The 17,210-nt window shown below is 41.7% G+C and overlaps 1 protein-coding gene across 1 annotated transcript in view; it reads left to right on the top strand.

Annotated features, from left to right (window-relative positions):
* Window positions 1-2,532: 2,532 nt before the first annotated feature.
* LCT (lactase) overlaps window positions 2,533-17,210 on the top strand; it is a 43,023-nt gene continuing 28,345 nt past the window's right edge. Inside the window, exons 1-3 of the mRNA XM_019731126.3 lie at window positions 2,533-3,172; window positions 11,465-11,544; window positions 14,674-14,757. Of these exons, the coding sequence (XP_019586685.3) occupies window positions 2,533-3,172; window positions 11,465-11,544; window positions 14,674-14,757 (804 nt within the window). The remainder of the gene's footprint in view (window positions 3,173-11,464; window positions 11,545-14,673; window positions 14,758-17,210) is intronic.

The raw sequence follows: 17,210 nt of genomic DNA, 5'->3' as shown, positions 1-17,210 counted from the left end.
AAGAAATGGATAAATTTTTAGAAACAATCAAGACTTAATCATGAAGAAATAGAAAATCTATACAGAACAATTACTAGTAAGGAGATTGAATCAATAATCAAAAACCCCCAAATACAAAAGTCCAGGACCAGATGGCTTAAATGGTAAATCTTACCAAATATTTAAAAAAATTTGATACCAATTTTTCTCAAATTCTTCTAAAAAATAGAAGAGGAGGGAACTCCTCCAAACTCATTTTATGAGGCCAGTATTACCCTGATACCAAAACTAGAGAAGGTCATTACAAGAAAAGAAAATTATAAGCCAGTATCCCTAATAAACAGATGCAAAAATCCTCAACAAAATATTAGCAAACAGAATTCAATACATTTTAAAAGGGTCATACACCACAACCAAGTAGGATTTATTCCAGGGATGCAAAGAAGGTTCAACATCCACAAATCAACCAGTGTGATACTCCACACTAACAAGGTGAAGGATAAAAATCATATGATCACCTCAATAGATGCAGAGAAAAGCATTTGACAAAATGTAACATTCATTTATGATAAAAACGCAACAAAGTAGGTATAGAGGGAAAGTACCTCAACATAATAAAAGCCACATAGTTATGCATCCTTTATTGACAGGGATGTTTTCTGAGGAATGCATTATTAGACAATTTTGTTGCAACAATTTTGTGGCAAACAACATAGAGTGCACTTAAACAAATCTAGGTGGTCTATCCTACTATACTCCTAGGCTATATGGTGTAGCCTATTGCCCCAGGCTATAAACCTATAAATCATGTTACTGTACTTAATACTGTAGGCAGTTGTAATACAATGGTAAATGTTTTGTATCTAAACATCTAAACATACAAAAGATACAATAAAAATACAGTACAAAATACAGTGGTACAGCTGTATAGGGCACTTACCATGAGTGGAGCTTACAGGAAGTTTGCTCTGGGTGAGTCAGTGAGTGAATGTGAAATGTGAAAGCTCAGGCATTACTGCATATTACTGCAGACTTTATAAACACTGCACTTAGGCTACACTAAATTTATTTAAAGATATTTTTCCTCAATAAATTAACCTTAGCCTACTGTAACTTTTTTTGCTTTATAAACTTTTAATTTGTTTTAACTTTTCAGCTCTAGTAATAACTTAAAACACAAACACATTGTACAGCTGTACAAAAATACTTTATATCCTTATTCTGTAAGCTTTTTTCTATTTAAACACACACATTAGCCTGGACCTACACAGGGTCAAGATCATGAATATCACTGTCTCCCACCTCCACGTCTTGTCCCACTGGAAGGTCTTCATGGGCAATAACACGTATGGAGCTGTCACCTCCTACGATAATGCCTTCTTCTGAATATCTCCTGAAGGATCTGCCAGGGGCTTTTCTTGAGGAGATGTCATTCTCTTCAGAAATATGTTCACGGGGGTTTGCTTGATTTGTTACTTTTTTCATCATAAATTTGTAAGCAGATAGTGCACCATGGACATTCTTCTCCATCAGTGAAAACCTTTCATGTTGGGCTCCACGTTTTCAAACGTTTTAAGGAACTTGTTGAAGTCTGCAAAAGCTGCTAAGCCCTTCACTGTGAATATCCTTGGGGGTTCATCTTCTCTTTCTTCTCCTGCAGTTCTCTGGCCTCTTCTCAGCTGTGCATTCCTATTCCAGTCCCAACAGCTCCTCATTAGTCAATTCCTCTGGAACCACCTCTAGGAGCTTCTTAATGTCATCTTCATTCACACCCACGTTAAAAGTGTTTGCCATCTTAACTGAAACCTTGTTGATTTTTGCAGCCTCCTCATCTTGGCAAATCCGTTGAAGCCATGGACAGATCTCTTGAGTGTCTTCTTCCAGTGAAACAGGGTAATAGCTATCATTGCGTTGCATTGTTCTAAACGTGCTAAAAAGAATGACCTCATTTAATTCTCACAACCTATCGATTTCAATTCTACAGATAAAGAAACAGACACAGAGACATTAAGTAACTTTCTCCAGATGAGGTTTAAACCCAGGTATTCCAACTCCTTAATAACTATTAAGCTACACAGAGAAAGAAAACCAGAAGGAAGCAGCGTTGAACATGCTTACATAGGAAGGGGAGGGGAGTGTGAGAAGGGGAACTTACAAATTTTTCATATATGTTTCTATATTGTTTGAATCTTTTACAAAATGTGTTCATTATTTATTTACATATTTTTAAAGGGGACAAAAAGTTTGGAAAGGGACTCCCTTTTGTTCTGTTATGTAAGCAAATTTAAAAATAATGTGTAAATAAGACAAAAATGTAGAGAACTTCTTTCTTAGGACACTTTCTCGGTTCCCCTGCTTAAACTGGGTGACCCGTCTGAGGTTTATCTCTTATCGTCTTTACATTTGTGAGATAACATTGGTGAACTATGTACTGGTTTCATTGTTATAGATAACCGAGTTAAATATTAAGTGTTAATAATCATTTCGTATTTTACAACCTCAGCTGTCATTATAAAGTAAGGATTCCACATTCCTCCTAACCGTTCCTCGAAAATGGAGCTGCCTTGGAATTTAGCCTTTATTGTCCTCCTAAGTGTTTCGTGCTGGGCGCTGGACAGGGCATCCGACAGAAATTTCATTTCAGCCGCTGGTCCTCTGCCCTATGACTTGCTGCACAACCTGAGCAGTCCCCTGGGAAGCCAGGGTTCCAACTTTGCAGCAGGGGACAAAGACATGTACGTTTGTCACCAGCCACTGCCCACTTTCCTGCCAGAGTACTTGAGTAGCGTTCATGCCAGTAAGGCCACCCATTATAAAGTATTCCTGCCATGGGCCCAACTTCTCCCGGCAGGAAGCTCCAAGAAGCCAGACCAGAAAGTAGTGCAGTGTTACCGGCGACTCCTCGCGGCCGTCAGGACCGCGCAGCTTCAGCCCCTGGTCACTCTGCACCACCAGACCCTCCCCGCCGGCGCCATCCAGGGAAGTGAAGTCTTTGCCGATCTTTTTGCTGACTATGCTGCATTCGCCTTCCAGTCCTTTGGGGACCTCGTTGAGATCTGGTTCACTTTTAGTGACTTGGAGGCGGTGATAACGGAACTTCCCCACCAGGAATCAAGATCTTCACATCTCCAGACCCTCACTGACGCCCACAGGAAAGCCTATGAGATTTACCATGAAAAATATGCTTCTCAAGGTGAGTACACATGACCCCGCTGGCGGACCCACCAGCAGCCTTTATCACCCACTTTCCCCCCATCCTCCTGGAAGCAGCACTCAGCATTCCTTCCAACTCACCTTCAATAGTCCCGTCCTACCTAGTCCTTAGGGAGAAATAAATACTGCGGTGAAGATTTCCCAATGGAAGTAGATTGCACAGTGCCCGGCATTCCCTATGAAAGGTATCTTTTAAGTACCTCTTGCCCAGTCTTGAGTCTGTGTCGCCACCAATTATCTTCCTGTCCTCCTCCTTATCCAGCCCTGACTCCTGGACTCTTTCAAGGCTTCAAGATGACCCGTCCTACCTCACTCACCCTTCCCTTTTTGTTATGCAAAGCAACTTATACATTCTAGTTGAAGGTTGCATTCCCGCAGAGGAGACACACAAATACAAAGGTAAAATAATGATATGCTGATAGGTAGAGAGAAGAGCGTAGCTGCAATTGTCCCTGTTCCTGCTTCATAGCTAACTTACGGTTCTCATTCAGTAGGTCTGGGCAGCACCTGAACATTTATGATTTTAATTAATTCCCTAAGTGAACCTGAGGTACACCAGTTTTGAGAATCAATTTTGGCTTTTCACCTCATTTGGTGTCTACAATAGTTTAAAGGTACAAGGCTAAACATTTTAAATTTTAAAAAATTAATTACAGAAAAGGTGGCATTTTATCAAATAAAGCACATTCACCATGTTTTTTAAAAAGACGTTAAAGTAGTAAATTTCCATTTACTGCTTATTAGAAAATACAATATGAAACACAGTTCTGATTTTTCCCTACGAATTTTTTATCAGAGTATGATTCACATATAGTGAAATGCATAGATCTTAATTTTACAGTTTGATTAGTTTTGACAAGCACATACAGCCATGTAACCCATGCTCTTATCAAGTTATAAAACATTAACCAACACCTCAGAAAATGCCCGTCTCGATCAACTGTATCCCTTCCTAATCAAACTACCCCCAGGAGAAACCACTGATCTGATTTCTATCAGCATTGATATGAATGGAATTATACAGCATGTACTCTTTTGTGTGTGTGTGTGTGTCTTCTTTCATTCAGCATGATGTTTGTGAGATTTATTCATTTTGTTGCTGCCTTAGTAATTTGTTCCTTTTTTCTTCTAAGTAGTATTCTATTATGGATGTGTCACAGGTGGAGGGCATTTGGGCTGTTTCCAGTTTTTATCTATTATAAATAAAGCTTCTATCAACATTCATTCTTATGCAAGTTTTTGTATAGACATATATTTTCATTTGTTTTAGATAAATACCTAGGAGTGGAATTGCTGTGCTGGGTCATAAGGTAGAGATGTTTCTGACTTTTTAAGAAACTGCCAGTTTTCCAAAACAGTTGTTCCACTTTACACTTCCACTAGCAGTGTATGAGCATTGCAATGGCCTCACATTTGGCATTCTCATCTTTTCTATTTTAGACATTCTGATGGTATCTCATTGTGATTCCATTACTTTTTTAAAATATAATTTCTATCTTAAGTGCATATATGCTTAAACAACATTGTACTTAATTTGGTTTGGTTTTGAACACCATAAAACCGTTTTATACTTTTTGTAGTCCTCTAGGGCTTCCTTTTTTTCAAACAAAATCATGTTTCCATGATTTTGAATATAGCTATAGTACACTATTTTTTGCTACTATATAATATTCCGTTGTGTGACTAAGCCAAATTTTTTTCCCACAATTTATTAATTTATTCTCCTGCTTATGGAAATTCAAATTGTTTTCAAGTTTTGCTATTATGAACATAGCTACTATGAATATTCTTATACATGTTTCTTTCTGTACATGTGCAAGAGTTTCTCTTGTGTATATACACAAGTGATTGCTAATTGTGGGAGATACAAATGTTTAGTTTTGAGAGAGAATGTAAATTGTTTTCCACTGTGGTTGTACCAATTTATATTTCCCTGAGCAACGTATGAGTTCTTGTTGACCCCTTCAACACTTGTAATTTCTAGAATTATAAATTTTTGCCAATCTAATGGATTTGAAAGTATTTCTTTGTATCTTATTTACCTGATTACTATTCAGGTTGAGAATGCTTTCACATGTTTATTAGCCATAGTTGTTTCCTCTTCTTTAAAATTCCCGTTGATCTTATTGACTTGTTGGAGTTCTTTATACATTCTTAACTTTAATCTGTATTGGGTGTATGTAATGATAATATTTTTCTGGTTCATGTCATATTTTTCACTCTCTTTATGGAGTTTTTGATGAACAGAAGTTCTTACTTTTAACACAAACTTATCAGTCTTTTCTTTTAGTTGATTTTTCTGATATATTTTTAATGGTACTTTTTACAATTACTTAAATTTGGTTCTTCATTTTTTAGAATTTCTAGTTTCAAATGTTTTCATCCCTTTCCCCTCCCTGCTAAACCTCAAAGTTCTTAGGTAATTGTGCATTTTTTCCATGCTCATTCTTTGGGGAGTCATTTTCTGTGACTATGATTTTTCTTAATGATTGGGGGGCAATCATTAAAAAGTCAGAGATAATCTGTAAAATTGAAAGACATTCTTAGTTTGTATGAATTTTTTTCCTTTTTAATCAACACTTTAAAAAATTAATAGACTTTATTTTTTACAACAATTTTAGATTCACAGAAAAATTGAACAGATAGTAGAGAGTTCCCATATGCCCCTCTCCTGAACCCAGTTTCCCCTAATATTAGCATGTTAAGTTAGTCCAATACATTTGTTACAATTAATGGACCAATATCAATATCTTATTATTAACTAAAGTCCATATTTTATTCAGATTTCCTTAATGTCCTTTTTCTATTCCAGGATCTCATTACATTACATTACATTACATTTAATTATGTTGTTGCTGTAGGCTCCTCTGGGGCGTGACAATTTCTCAGACTTTTCTTGTTTTTGATAATCTGATTGATGCTTTTGAGGAATCCTGGCCAGGTATTTTGTAAGATGCCTGTTTTTAAAAATAGCTTTCTTGAGATATAATTTATATACCACACAATTCACACATTTAAAGTCTTTAGTATATTTTAGTATGATTTTTTTCAGTATAGTCACAGATAAGTGCAGCCATCACCATGGTCAATGTTAGAATATTTTTATTACCTCAAAAAGAAATCTGATAACCTTTAGCTGTCACCCTCCTACCCTTGTATTTCCCTCCCCCACCCCAGCCCTAGCAACCACTAATTAACTGTCTCATATATTTCCTTGTTCTGCACAGTTCACATGAATGGAATAATATAATATGTGGTCTTTTGTGACTGTATCTACTGGGATTTGTCTGATCTTTTTCTCATGGATAGACTAGGATTATAGGTTTGGGGGAGGAAGATCACAGAATAAAGTGTCATTTTCATTGCACCTTATTAAGGGTACATACTATCAACATGATTTATGACTACTGATGTTAATCTTGGCCACCTGGCCGAGGTAATGTTTGTCAGGTATCTCCACTGTAAAGTCTCTTTTTGCATCCATTCCATACTATACTCTTTGGAAGAAAGTCACTACACATAGTCCACACTTAAGGAGTGGGGAGTTATCCTCCCTCTTATAAATACTTTTTAAAAGTTCCTTTCTAAACTTAACCAAGAAGGCAAAAGATTTGTACACTGAAAACTATAAAACATTGCTGAAATTAAAGAAAACAAAAATAAATGGAAACACATCCCTTGTTCATAGACTGGAAGACATAATATTGTTAAAATGTCAATACTACCCTGTCAATACTACAGATGCAATGAAATCCCTATAAAAATCCCAACAACGGTTTTGAAAAAATAGAAAAATCTATCCTTAAATATATACAGGATCTCAAGAAATCCCAAATAGCCAAAACAATCCTGAAAAAGAAAAAGTTGGAGGACTCACACTTCCTGATTCCAAAACATACTACAAAGCTACAGTAATCAAAATAGTGTGGTACTGGCATAAGGCAAATTTATAATAGACAAATAGAATAGAAGAGAGCCCAGAAATAAACCCTCACCTATATGGTCAAATGATTTTCAACAAGGGTCGTAAGAGCATTCAGTGGGAGAAAAGACAATCTTTTCAACAAATGATGCTGGGAAAACTGAATATCCATATACAAAAGAAGGAAGTTGGACCCTTACCCTTATGCCATATCCAAAAAATTAATTTGAAATGGATCAAAGCCCTAAACATGAGAGCTAAACCTATAAAAGTCTTAGAAGAAAACATTAGGATAAAAACTTTATGAAGTTGGATTTGGTAATGAATTTTTGATTATGACACTAAAAGTACAGGCAACAAAAGATAAAATAAATTAGACTTTATCAAAGTTAAAAATCTTTGTGCATCCAAGGACACCATCGGCAGAGGAAAAACGCGACCGACAGAATGGGAGAAAATGTTTGCAATATTTAATAAAAGATTAATATCCAGAAAATATTTTTTAAAACACAAACAAACGAACTCAACAACAGCAAAACAAACAACCCTATTAAAAACTGGACAAAGGACTTGAATTGACATTTTTTTTCCAAAGAAGGTATTCCTATGGCAATAGGTACATGAAAAGGTGTTTCACATCAACAATCATTAGGGAAATGCAAATCAAACCTACAGTGAGTTACTACTTCCTACCCATTAGGATGGCTACTATTTACAAAAAGCGAAAAATCCTAAGTGTTGAGGATATAGAGAAATCGTTATCCTTGTGCATTGTTGGCAGGAAGATAAAACGATATAGCCACTATGGAGAACAATATGGGAGTTCCTCAAGAAATTAAACATAGAATTACCATATGATCTAGGACCTGTGAGCATATACCCAAAAGAATTGAAAAGAGGGACTTGAACACATATTCATACACACATTTTCATAGCAGCATTATTCACAAATGGTGGAAATAACCCACATGTCCATGGATGAATGAATGGACACACAAAATGTGGAATATACGTACAACGGAATATTATTCAGCCTTAAAAAGAAATGAAATTCTGGCACACGCTACAACATGGATGAACCCTGATGACATGATGCTAGGTAAAACAGGCCAGGCACAAAAGGATAAATATTGTATGATTCCATCTATAAGAGGGACTTGGAATAATCAAATTCAGAGACAGAAAGTAGAATACTGGTTACCAGAAGCTAGGAGGAGGACAACATGGGAATTACTCTTCTATGGATACAGAGTTTTACTTGGGGATGATGGAAAAGGTCTGGAGATGGATGGTGGTAGTGGTTGCACAATAGTGTTCATGTGTTTAGTGCCACTGAACTGTACACTTGAAAAATTTTAATGGTAAATTTTGTTATGTATATTTTACCACAATTTTTGAAAAGTTCTTTTCTGATCTTTTTATATGTCGTATTATAAACCTCCTATTGATGTATTCAATGTGCTGACACTGGGGAGGATACAAAAGAAGAGAGTTGAAGGTGGGGCGTGGCCGCCCCTCTCATGGGAAGTGCAGCATTACACACGGCGTCCTCCACTGGCACGACACTGGGACACAATCCAGGGTAACACTAGTCATCCCCACCCCACCCCTGGCAGTAGTGGCTTAAAGCATTGATATTGGCCGTTCAGTATTGACCAGGTTCCTTCTATTGAAGCATTTGGGGCAAAAGGGAAAGGGGCAAATAGAAAGGGGCTATTCTGTGTGGAAGATCACAACATATTTTTAGAGGAAGTATAGTTTATGCTTGCACAAGGAACAAGTTGGGAACCATATTGGGGAAGTTTGATGATTTTGTATGATGTAAGAATTTCTGGAATAGTTACCGTGCCAAAATAGCTGCTTGTACGCTAGTCCAAAAATCAGGAGACAAGATTGGTGGAAAGAAAAGCAGGTTTATTCCAAAATGCCAGCATTAGGGGAAGACAGTGGGACTGCCTTCCCATTCTTAATACCGCCAGAAGGCTTTATAGTTTAAGAGAGGCACTCGATGAAGGAAAGGGAAAGTTGGTCAGGCAACTCCTGGGAAAAAGGGGCGCTTCCCAGAGGCAGATTTGTTTCAGGGATAGGAGTGGATCTTATGCAGACATAAAACCTTCTTTCAAGTCATTGTCCAGAAGATCCCGGGTTATTGAGCCCGGTCTGCATACGGCCTGGAGTAAATAGAATCATGGAAACTGGCATGCATAGTAAATATATAGTAAACAGAATCGTTAAGGTTTGGCAGGGAAAAGGGAACCAAAGGAAAAAAAAACTTTCAAAAAGTCCCAAGCTAACCTACACTGTTAACTCGAATTACACTAGAGGTTTAAATCTCAAAATAGAAGATACACTGTCAGCCTTACAGAACTTCAGGTACATTTTGTTCACTCTCAATTCTAAAAACAACTTGCAAATTCAAATAGAAATGATTTGTCGGTTAATTGTGCTTCGGGATTAATGCCCCCTTGTTTTACTTCATTGGTCTAGAGATGGTACTAAAATGTACAGTTTAAAATGTTAAGTACAAACTGAGAACATATGTTCTTTGTCCGCCCACATCATGATAGACTGAAGCATGTTAATCTGTGGAAGGTGAAGTGAATCCATCGCACAATCATTAAATTACTGGAAAACAGCATTATCTTATCAGAATGGGGACTAAATGTGTCTGAGTATATTTCCTGCTCATACAATTTCAAAGTCCCATTATGCTTATCAAAATAGGCACTTTGTAGTTGGCACTGGTTGGTAGTGGTGGTTTCACTGGCTGTGGAGATCTTTCTCCCGTATGGAACTTAAATGAAAGGGAGAAAAGTCAAACATACGCTCTATGGTTTAAGTCTCAAACTGGTTCTATTTAATTTTTGTTTAGTGTCTCCAAATTGCAGGTCTGAGCACTTGTCATGCACTCAGTCCTAAGCTTGATATTTGGAGAGATTAAAGAAATGTTTAGGTTTTGCTCCTCAAGGAGCATACAATCCAGTGAGAGATAAAGACGTATGCACCTCAGAGAGTTAGAGAGCGATACAGACAGCTGAGGGATCCCAAGCCCATAGCCGCATTTCCAGTTGTCTGAAAACCACTGCATCAGAAGCAGCAGAGAAGCGTGTTAAAAGGGAGCTGGCCCCATTCTGCTGACAAGTCCCAGAGAGCTGTTTCCAGGCTCTCGGCCTCACATGGAAAGGTGCTGGCTCGGTTATTAGATGGCCGTCAGCTGTAATCAGATGGCCATCCGCTGTGGCTGGGTGGTCATCAGTTGTTACCGGTTAGCCATTAGCCATTAATATAACTGCCATGGCTACGCTAGGGCATTTGTTGGCTGGTAGAGAAGTGGATGGTGGATTATAGTTAGCAAGTGCGGTTAGCAAGCAGATTGCAGCTAGCAAGTGGGGTTGTTGGTTGGTTGTCAGAGAAGCGGATGGCAGGTTGTTCATTGTGTGGCTCCTGCTTCCTGTGTCTCCAACCCAGCCGCCAGGGAGAATATAGTGGTACGACTCCCCTATCTATGGCTCCATGGGTGTTCCTTTTTGGCCTCACCATATCCTGCATTCTTATGGAGGGGGACCAGAGACCCCGCATGACAAGCAGGCAGGCAGTTCTGAGGTACACAACTTTGAGCACCATTGTTAGCCCATCAAATGTCAAAGCAAGTAGGTGCACGTTACATATGTTTATATTTCCTATTTTCCCCTCAGGGCACAGTAGGGGCTGAACTGATGTTTGTACAGCAAATGAGGACAGGTAACAGCAGCTCCCTGAGAGCACCTAGCCTTTAAAAAGAAATTAAGGGGGTGGCCGGTTAGCTCAGTTGGTTAGAGTGCGGTGCTCTTAACAAGGTTGCCGGTTCGATCCCCACGTGGGTCACTGTAGCTGCGCCCTCCACAACTAGATTGAAACAACTACTTGACTTGGAGCTGATGGATTCTGGAAAAACACACTTAAAATAAATAAAAGCTTAAAAAAACAAGGGGGAAAGGACTGTTCCCACATGCTAAAGAGAAGTTGAGGAAGCAGTTCTCTCCTTACCTCCTTTTACACTGCGGGGTGGGGGGTCGAGTGGGGGCTGGACAGGGTAACTGTTTTTATTCCCTTAAAAGGTTTTTATAAATCTCCTGTGTTTCAGAGTCCTAATTTATATGAAACATTCTCTAAAGGAACATTTATTTTTTAAACCAATTTATTTTCTAAAGTCTTTCAGCTACGGTAAAGTCATGTGAATAATTCTTCAGAAATCTTTAAGTGAGTGAACATGGACTAGAAAGGTCAATAAGAAACGAGTTCTCAAGTGGCTTCTGTGGTCACAGCCTCCTGCCTCGCTCACCTGCAGCTCCTTCCTCTGCTTGGTTTCAGGTGGAAAGCTCTCTGTGGTCCTGCGAGCGGAAGCCCTCTCAGAGCTCCTGCTAGAACCATCCATATCTTCGCTTGCCAAGGTGAGGACAGGCAAAAGAAAAAGCATCTGTAACATCTGAGGGCAGTTGTGATTTTAATTTTAGAAAATAAGGGAAGTATTTGTTGGCTTGACATTTAGAAACGTCCATGCTGAGTAAAATACTTTCCCTAGATTCATAATTACTTTAAAACAAAATCTCATTTGTTGTAGCCCAGACCTTGCTGGGTCAAATGTCAGCTTTTGCCTACACAAAGAAGTCAAAGGCCTCTGCTTTCTTTGATTTTTGATTAAAAGAATCCAAAACAGCTATTACAGAGAGGTCAGTTTATATAGCAAAGCTGCTGTTAAGGTAAAGGGTTTTTTGTTTGTTTTCTTTTTAATACTGTGCTCGCTAGAGTACCCATCCTGGTTTCTACCTCCTCTAAATACAACTTTTTAACTATGATTTTAGTAAGAACAGATAAAACACCTGAGAATTAAATAGCTTTGTTTGGCCTTTGTGACATCGGCTGCTGGGCAGCGTGGAAAGCCATCAGTAAAAACAGCTGATATCTGTGGTTCTGTGGCATTGACAGGGCACAGGGTGTTGTACAGATAGAACTGCCCTAGAACAGACGCTGGTGTCTGTGACGTGGTGGAGGCCCCGTATGTCAGCGTCTGGTCTTCCGACTTATCAGCTCAGGGACTTAAAATCCAGACGTGATAAGGTTCTAAATGACCTGCTTCCTGGCTGATTGCACAGTCAGAATGTCATCTAAATTAATTTACAAGGGGCAATAACTGCTATCAGTTATAAACTTGGGCGACCAAAGTGCTGATCATAAAAGTGCTTGTCAAGCAGTAGCCTTTGACCCTGGCTCTCTGCCCTAAGCCTCACCACATGGTGCTTCTGGATCATCTTCCAAAAGCAGTTTCACTCAGTCCCCTGCTGGGAAGGGGAAGCTACACTCCCCTGAACTGGTGCAAACTGCTCAGGGCCTCACCCTGTCACCTCACTTCGCCTCGCCTCACCTCATCTCACCTCACCTCACCTCTTATTGTTCCCAGTGCCCAGTGCTTTCCTTTTGCTCTCCTTCAGTCCCTACTCAGTGTCCTTCCTTATCCCCCGAGCCTTCCTCAAAAATCTCTTCCAACAAAATTCTACCCATTTTTAACATCCATGTGAATGTGCACCAGGAGGCCTTGCTTATTAATGAATAACACTCCCTCACTCAACCTGACATGGTCTCTCCCCACTTGAAACCCATAGCCGTTTGTGTAGCCCAGCAGATGCCAAGCTTTGGTGTGTGTCAGAATCACGTGGAGGACTAGTAAAAGCGCCCAGAGGCCCAGGTGCAACGTGGAAGTGAAAGCGGGGGCCAACGGAGCCCGGGGCTGGTGCTGCCTGCAATGCTCAGCCAACAGACCCACACAGGAGCTGGGCCACAGGATAAGCAGTTATTGTCAGAGCACCAGGGGTCTGAGGAGGCAGCGGTCGACACCTCCAAAAACTGCCTTAACATTCAGACTGGCTGGGGGTATTTAAAGGAAAATCTGGGCGTTCCTCTAAACACTTGGCAGTTCTGGGGGTCTGCATGGAGCCTTCCCTCTGGCAACGTGGTTCTGTGGTGGCATCGGCAACCCAGGAACAATGAGGGAGTAGTCTGGAAAGAATGCTGGACCAGAGAGAATGTGATCAATAAGCCTAAGGGTATTAATCATAAATTTCAGGGTCATTTTCTAAAACAAGGACCTGGGACAGGGACATTCTGAGCTCAAGCACAGGGGGATGATCTATTAAGCTATAGGTCAAGGAAAGGTGAGACTGGGGGACCCTGCGAGGCCGCTTCTGCGGGGGTCCCAAAGGGCCCTGCTTCAGAAGGACAGTTCTGGGCCATCAGAGACTTCCCAAGTTCCCATGTGAGTCTAACCCCACCAAGGTTTGAGCCTCTGGTGTGGACTTGTCTTGTAGCACTTCTAACTTTCTGCCTTTTCTTCATGTAATCGGTGCTAACACTCTCTATTAAGTTGTCAGCTTCTTACTCATCTTTAAATGTGGATCCCCACCCCTGTACCCAACACAGTGACTTTCAAGAGCAGAAACTCAGTGACTATGTGTGGTAGGGAATTGAGAGGGTTGGTAGTGGAAGGTTTGAGTGGCACTCGCCAAAGCGGAGCAAGTGTGTGCACTGTTTCATAAACACCGACGACAATTTGGGAAAACGATAGGGAACCAGTCACCCAAGGTCCACAGTGCACATGGTTGTCACCAGATGCCTTTGTCCAGAAGGCACAGATGATCTCTGAGGGGGAGAAGACCGGTGAGGATCTAGTCATGGCAAGGACAGCGGTGGTTTGCTGAGAAAGCCGGGGAGGGAAGCACAGTAGTATGTTTACACGTTTAGACTCTGAATCTGAGTTCTTAGGGTATATGCAGGCCAGAGACAGGGTGGAGGGGCACGTCCTTAAGTGCACCACGGACAGAGATGTCCAAGACCAGGATCGCCAGAGCTCCGTTCTCAGACAATCGCATGAGCCAGGCTAGGGCCACCTGGGGTGGGCTTTAAATTTGTGGCCTGAAAGTAGCTAGTGGCTGTTGCCTACAATGAAAACAAAACTCAGTGCCCTGGTAGGGTCTGCAGAGGTCCCTGTGGGACCGCAGGTGGCTGAGAGCTCCACTGCCTCTGTCCTGGCAAAGGGGGCGGGCTGTGAGGAGGTTGCTGCCCAGGGCAGCTCTGGTCTCTGACTCCCTTAGTGCTCACTTACTTGGTGGGAATCCACTACATCTGGCATACAGTACTTCATTCATTTACTCATATGCATTTACTGAGCACTTACTGTGTACCGAGTGCTTTGCTGAGTACGTAGCTGATGTGTCCCCAACAACACATAGTCCTACACACACACACACACACACACACAACAAACACACACACACACAGACAACAAACACACAAACACACACACAACAAACACACACACACAAACACACACACACAAACACACACACAACAAACACACACACACATATTCTACTCTGTCCACAGCTTCTCCACCACCTGTTTTCCCTTGGAAAATCCTACTTTGGAGTATTCAATTTAATAATAGGAGAAACAAAAGAGAACACTTCTAAGCAGTTCTTTATCTTGAAATCGCTTATGCGCTAATGACCCTATTTACTTATTTCTAGGACGCAGTCGATTTCCTCTCTCTTGATTTGTATTACAAATGCCAAAGTGAGGCAAGTTTGCTGCAGGAGCTGAGTAAATTACAGGTAAGGTGAACCATTTCCCATTGATGATGAGTGGCAAAGGTTCCTGACAGCATATTCGACATTTAATGCTTCGGTTAACAATAAACTGAACTGCCACCAACAGTCAGCAGACCTGCAGAATTGCATGTGGGGAGATTTCCGTTGAGAACATCACTAGAGAACATCGGGAGGTTAGGCAGTCGTCCCTGGAAAGGATAATGAGGGTTGGCTCGTTAAGGTAAATATCTACAAGGGTCTTCTGCTTTATTGTATAGAAATCTACAGAGAATCAAAATTCCAGTGTTCATTCTGAGGACATTAAAAAAGACATTTCATGGATGGTGAATGTACTTAATGCCACTGAACTCTACTTAAAAATGGTTAAGATGGTAAATTACATGTTATATATATTTTGCCACAATTTGGAAAAAAAAAACATTTCACACCCAGGTCTACTAAATCAGATACAAGTTATTGGGGCCTTCCTGTAACCTCGGGCCCCTTCTTCCTGTACCGGTAATGTTTTTCTCAAGTCTAAGATTCTGACTTACTAGAGAAAGTATGTTAGGCACCTCCCACCCAACAATTAGCTGTCTCTCCTATGCTTGGTCACTGCTGTGCAACTTCCTTGCCTAATTTCCTGGAGTCCTGACCATTCCCCATCTCCTGATGGGATAACAAATTATGTAAGAACTGGGGAGTGGTTTCTCTCCGCCCTCCTGAGTCCTAGCAGTGTTCCTATACTTACCCCTGAAGAGCTGCCTGGTCACAGGCTTTTCTCTACAGACACCACCGGAACTCACCCAGGCCTTACTTTCCCTCTGTAGGTTCGGGCACAAAGCTACTCCCCCTCTGCTTTCAGTCCTATGCCTCCTGGTTTTGATCCCACCGCCTCCACCACCAAGGAGGATGGGTTGTCAGAGGAATTATCCATTAAAAGGCCAAGCTCATTAATGTCAAATCCTCAGTAGGTGGAACCTCCATTTCACCTGAGGCAGGAGGCTCGACATGGACCAGTTAGCCTCCATTCCATCCCTGTGTCTGTGTATTTCCAGCTGACCTGTGTAGATGCCGCTGCTCTTGTCATCTACAAATAATAAGATGATCTCATCAAAGGCAGCAAATGCTTTCACAAGACCTTTGAGTGACAGCTGCTGGGATTTTAGTGCCCGCTGTACCCCAGGCATTGTATGGGGCACTTTATCCTCCCAGGACACCCAGAACTTAAGAAACTGAACCACCATCAGACACCAGGTAATGAGCGTCCGAGCTGACACTGGAACCAGGGTTTTCTCATGACCCCACACTGCCTCTAAAACCAAAATCAGTCCAATGTGCTAGGAACAGTATCATGACGGTGGCATTTTTGACAGTCATATATGTGTTTAGTTGTTTTTATAAACGCCTTCTCACCTGAGCCCAAACTGGCTTGTGACCCAAAGCCTGCACAGGTGGGCCTGAACAGCGCTGCGGTGTCTTCAAGGCCTGTGGTGTCTTCAAGGTGCTGCCGCCTGTGACGAACTGAAATCTGTCTTTTGTCTTCCTCAAGGAATTCAGCCAGAGCTTGTTGCTTAGCTAATGGATTGAGACCTACTGACATTTTAAAACCTTCTGGGTTACGCTGGCAGATGCTACATGCCCCAGAGGGGCGTTCAACAGATCAGTGTCTCGATCTCTGCTTGAGGATGTGGTTTACAAAGGGATGCGGTTCCCTTTTTACATCAAAACATTCTCAAGAAGACCTGCTCCCAGCAGTGTCTGGGTAAAGCTGTGAACCCTCAGTCCATAGCCGGCCAGCCGAATGGTAAAGCCTTCCCTTGTCAAACGTAGCAGCCATTTATGACACCCTGCAGCAAAGGGTCTTTATTCCCGCTGTTGCCTTCGGTGGGAATGAAATTCCAGATGTTGCACTGAACAGCGCAGAGAGACCCCCAAAGATTCAGGATGACCACTCCGTGGTGAGGAGAGACCTGAGCTGGAGAGGACACTGTCCCTGTCTGGGATCATTCGTTCCACGCCTGGTAGCATTTCCCACAGTTACACACCCAGGACAGAAAGAACAGCCAAGTTCTCTCCAAGGAGCGGGGCTGACTCGTGTCCACAGGAACCTGAATCGCACTGCCCACAGCTTCCTTCCCAGCTACCCCCCCTCCTCATCCCACGGCCCCACACTCTCCTTGAAGGGACCTCTTCCTGCGGGCTGCAGGGAAGAGGGTGACGTCAGGGCAGGAGGAGCAGGAGCCCTCGCCCCGCCCACTCGCAGTCGCCTGCTCTCTCCCCAGAGCGCCTGCCTGCCCCTCTGAGCCCCGGAACCGCAGCTGCCCCTCTCAGGGCACATGGGTGTCTTAGGGCCGGAGGACATCACAGGCCCAGCACGTGGATAAATGTGCCCATGGCACATTCACAGGCTCTGCAGTGGTCCACGAGGGGGTCCCACGTCCACGTATCAGAAAAGGCTCTGCTCGCCCGGGAAT

Source organism: Rhinolophus sinicus, chromosome 17, assembly GCF_057876585.1.
Source record: "Rhinolophus sinicus isolate RSI-liver-muscle chromosome 17, RSI-T2T, whole genome shotgun sequence".
Classification (NCBI taxonomy): Eukaryota; Metazoa; Chordata; class Mammalia; order Chiroptera; family Rhinolophidae; genus Rhinolophus; species Rhinolophus sinicus.
This window is presented reverse-complemented; position numbering and strand designations above follow the sequence as displayed.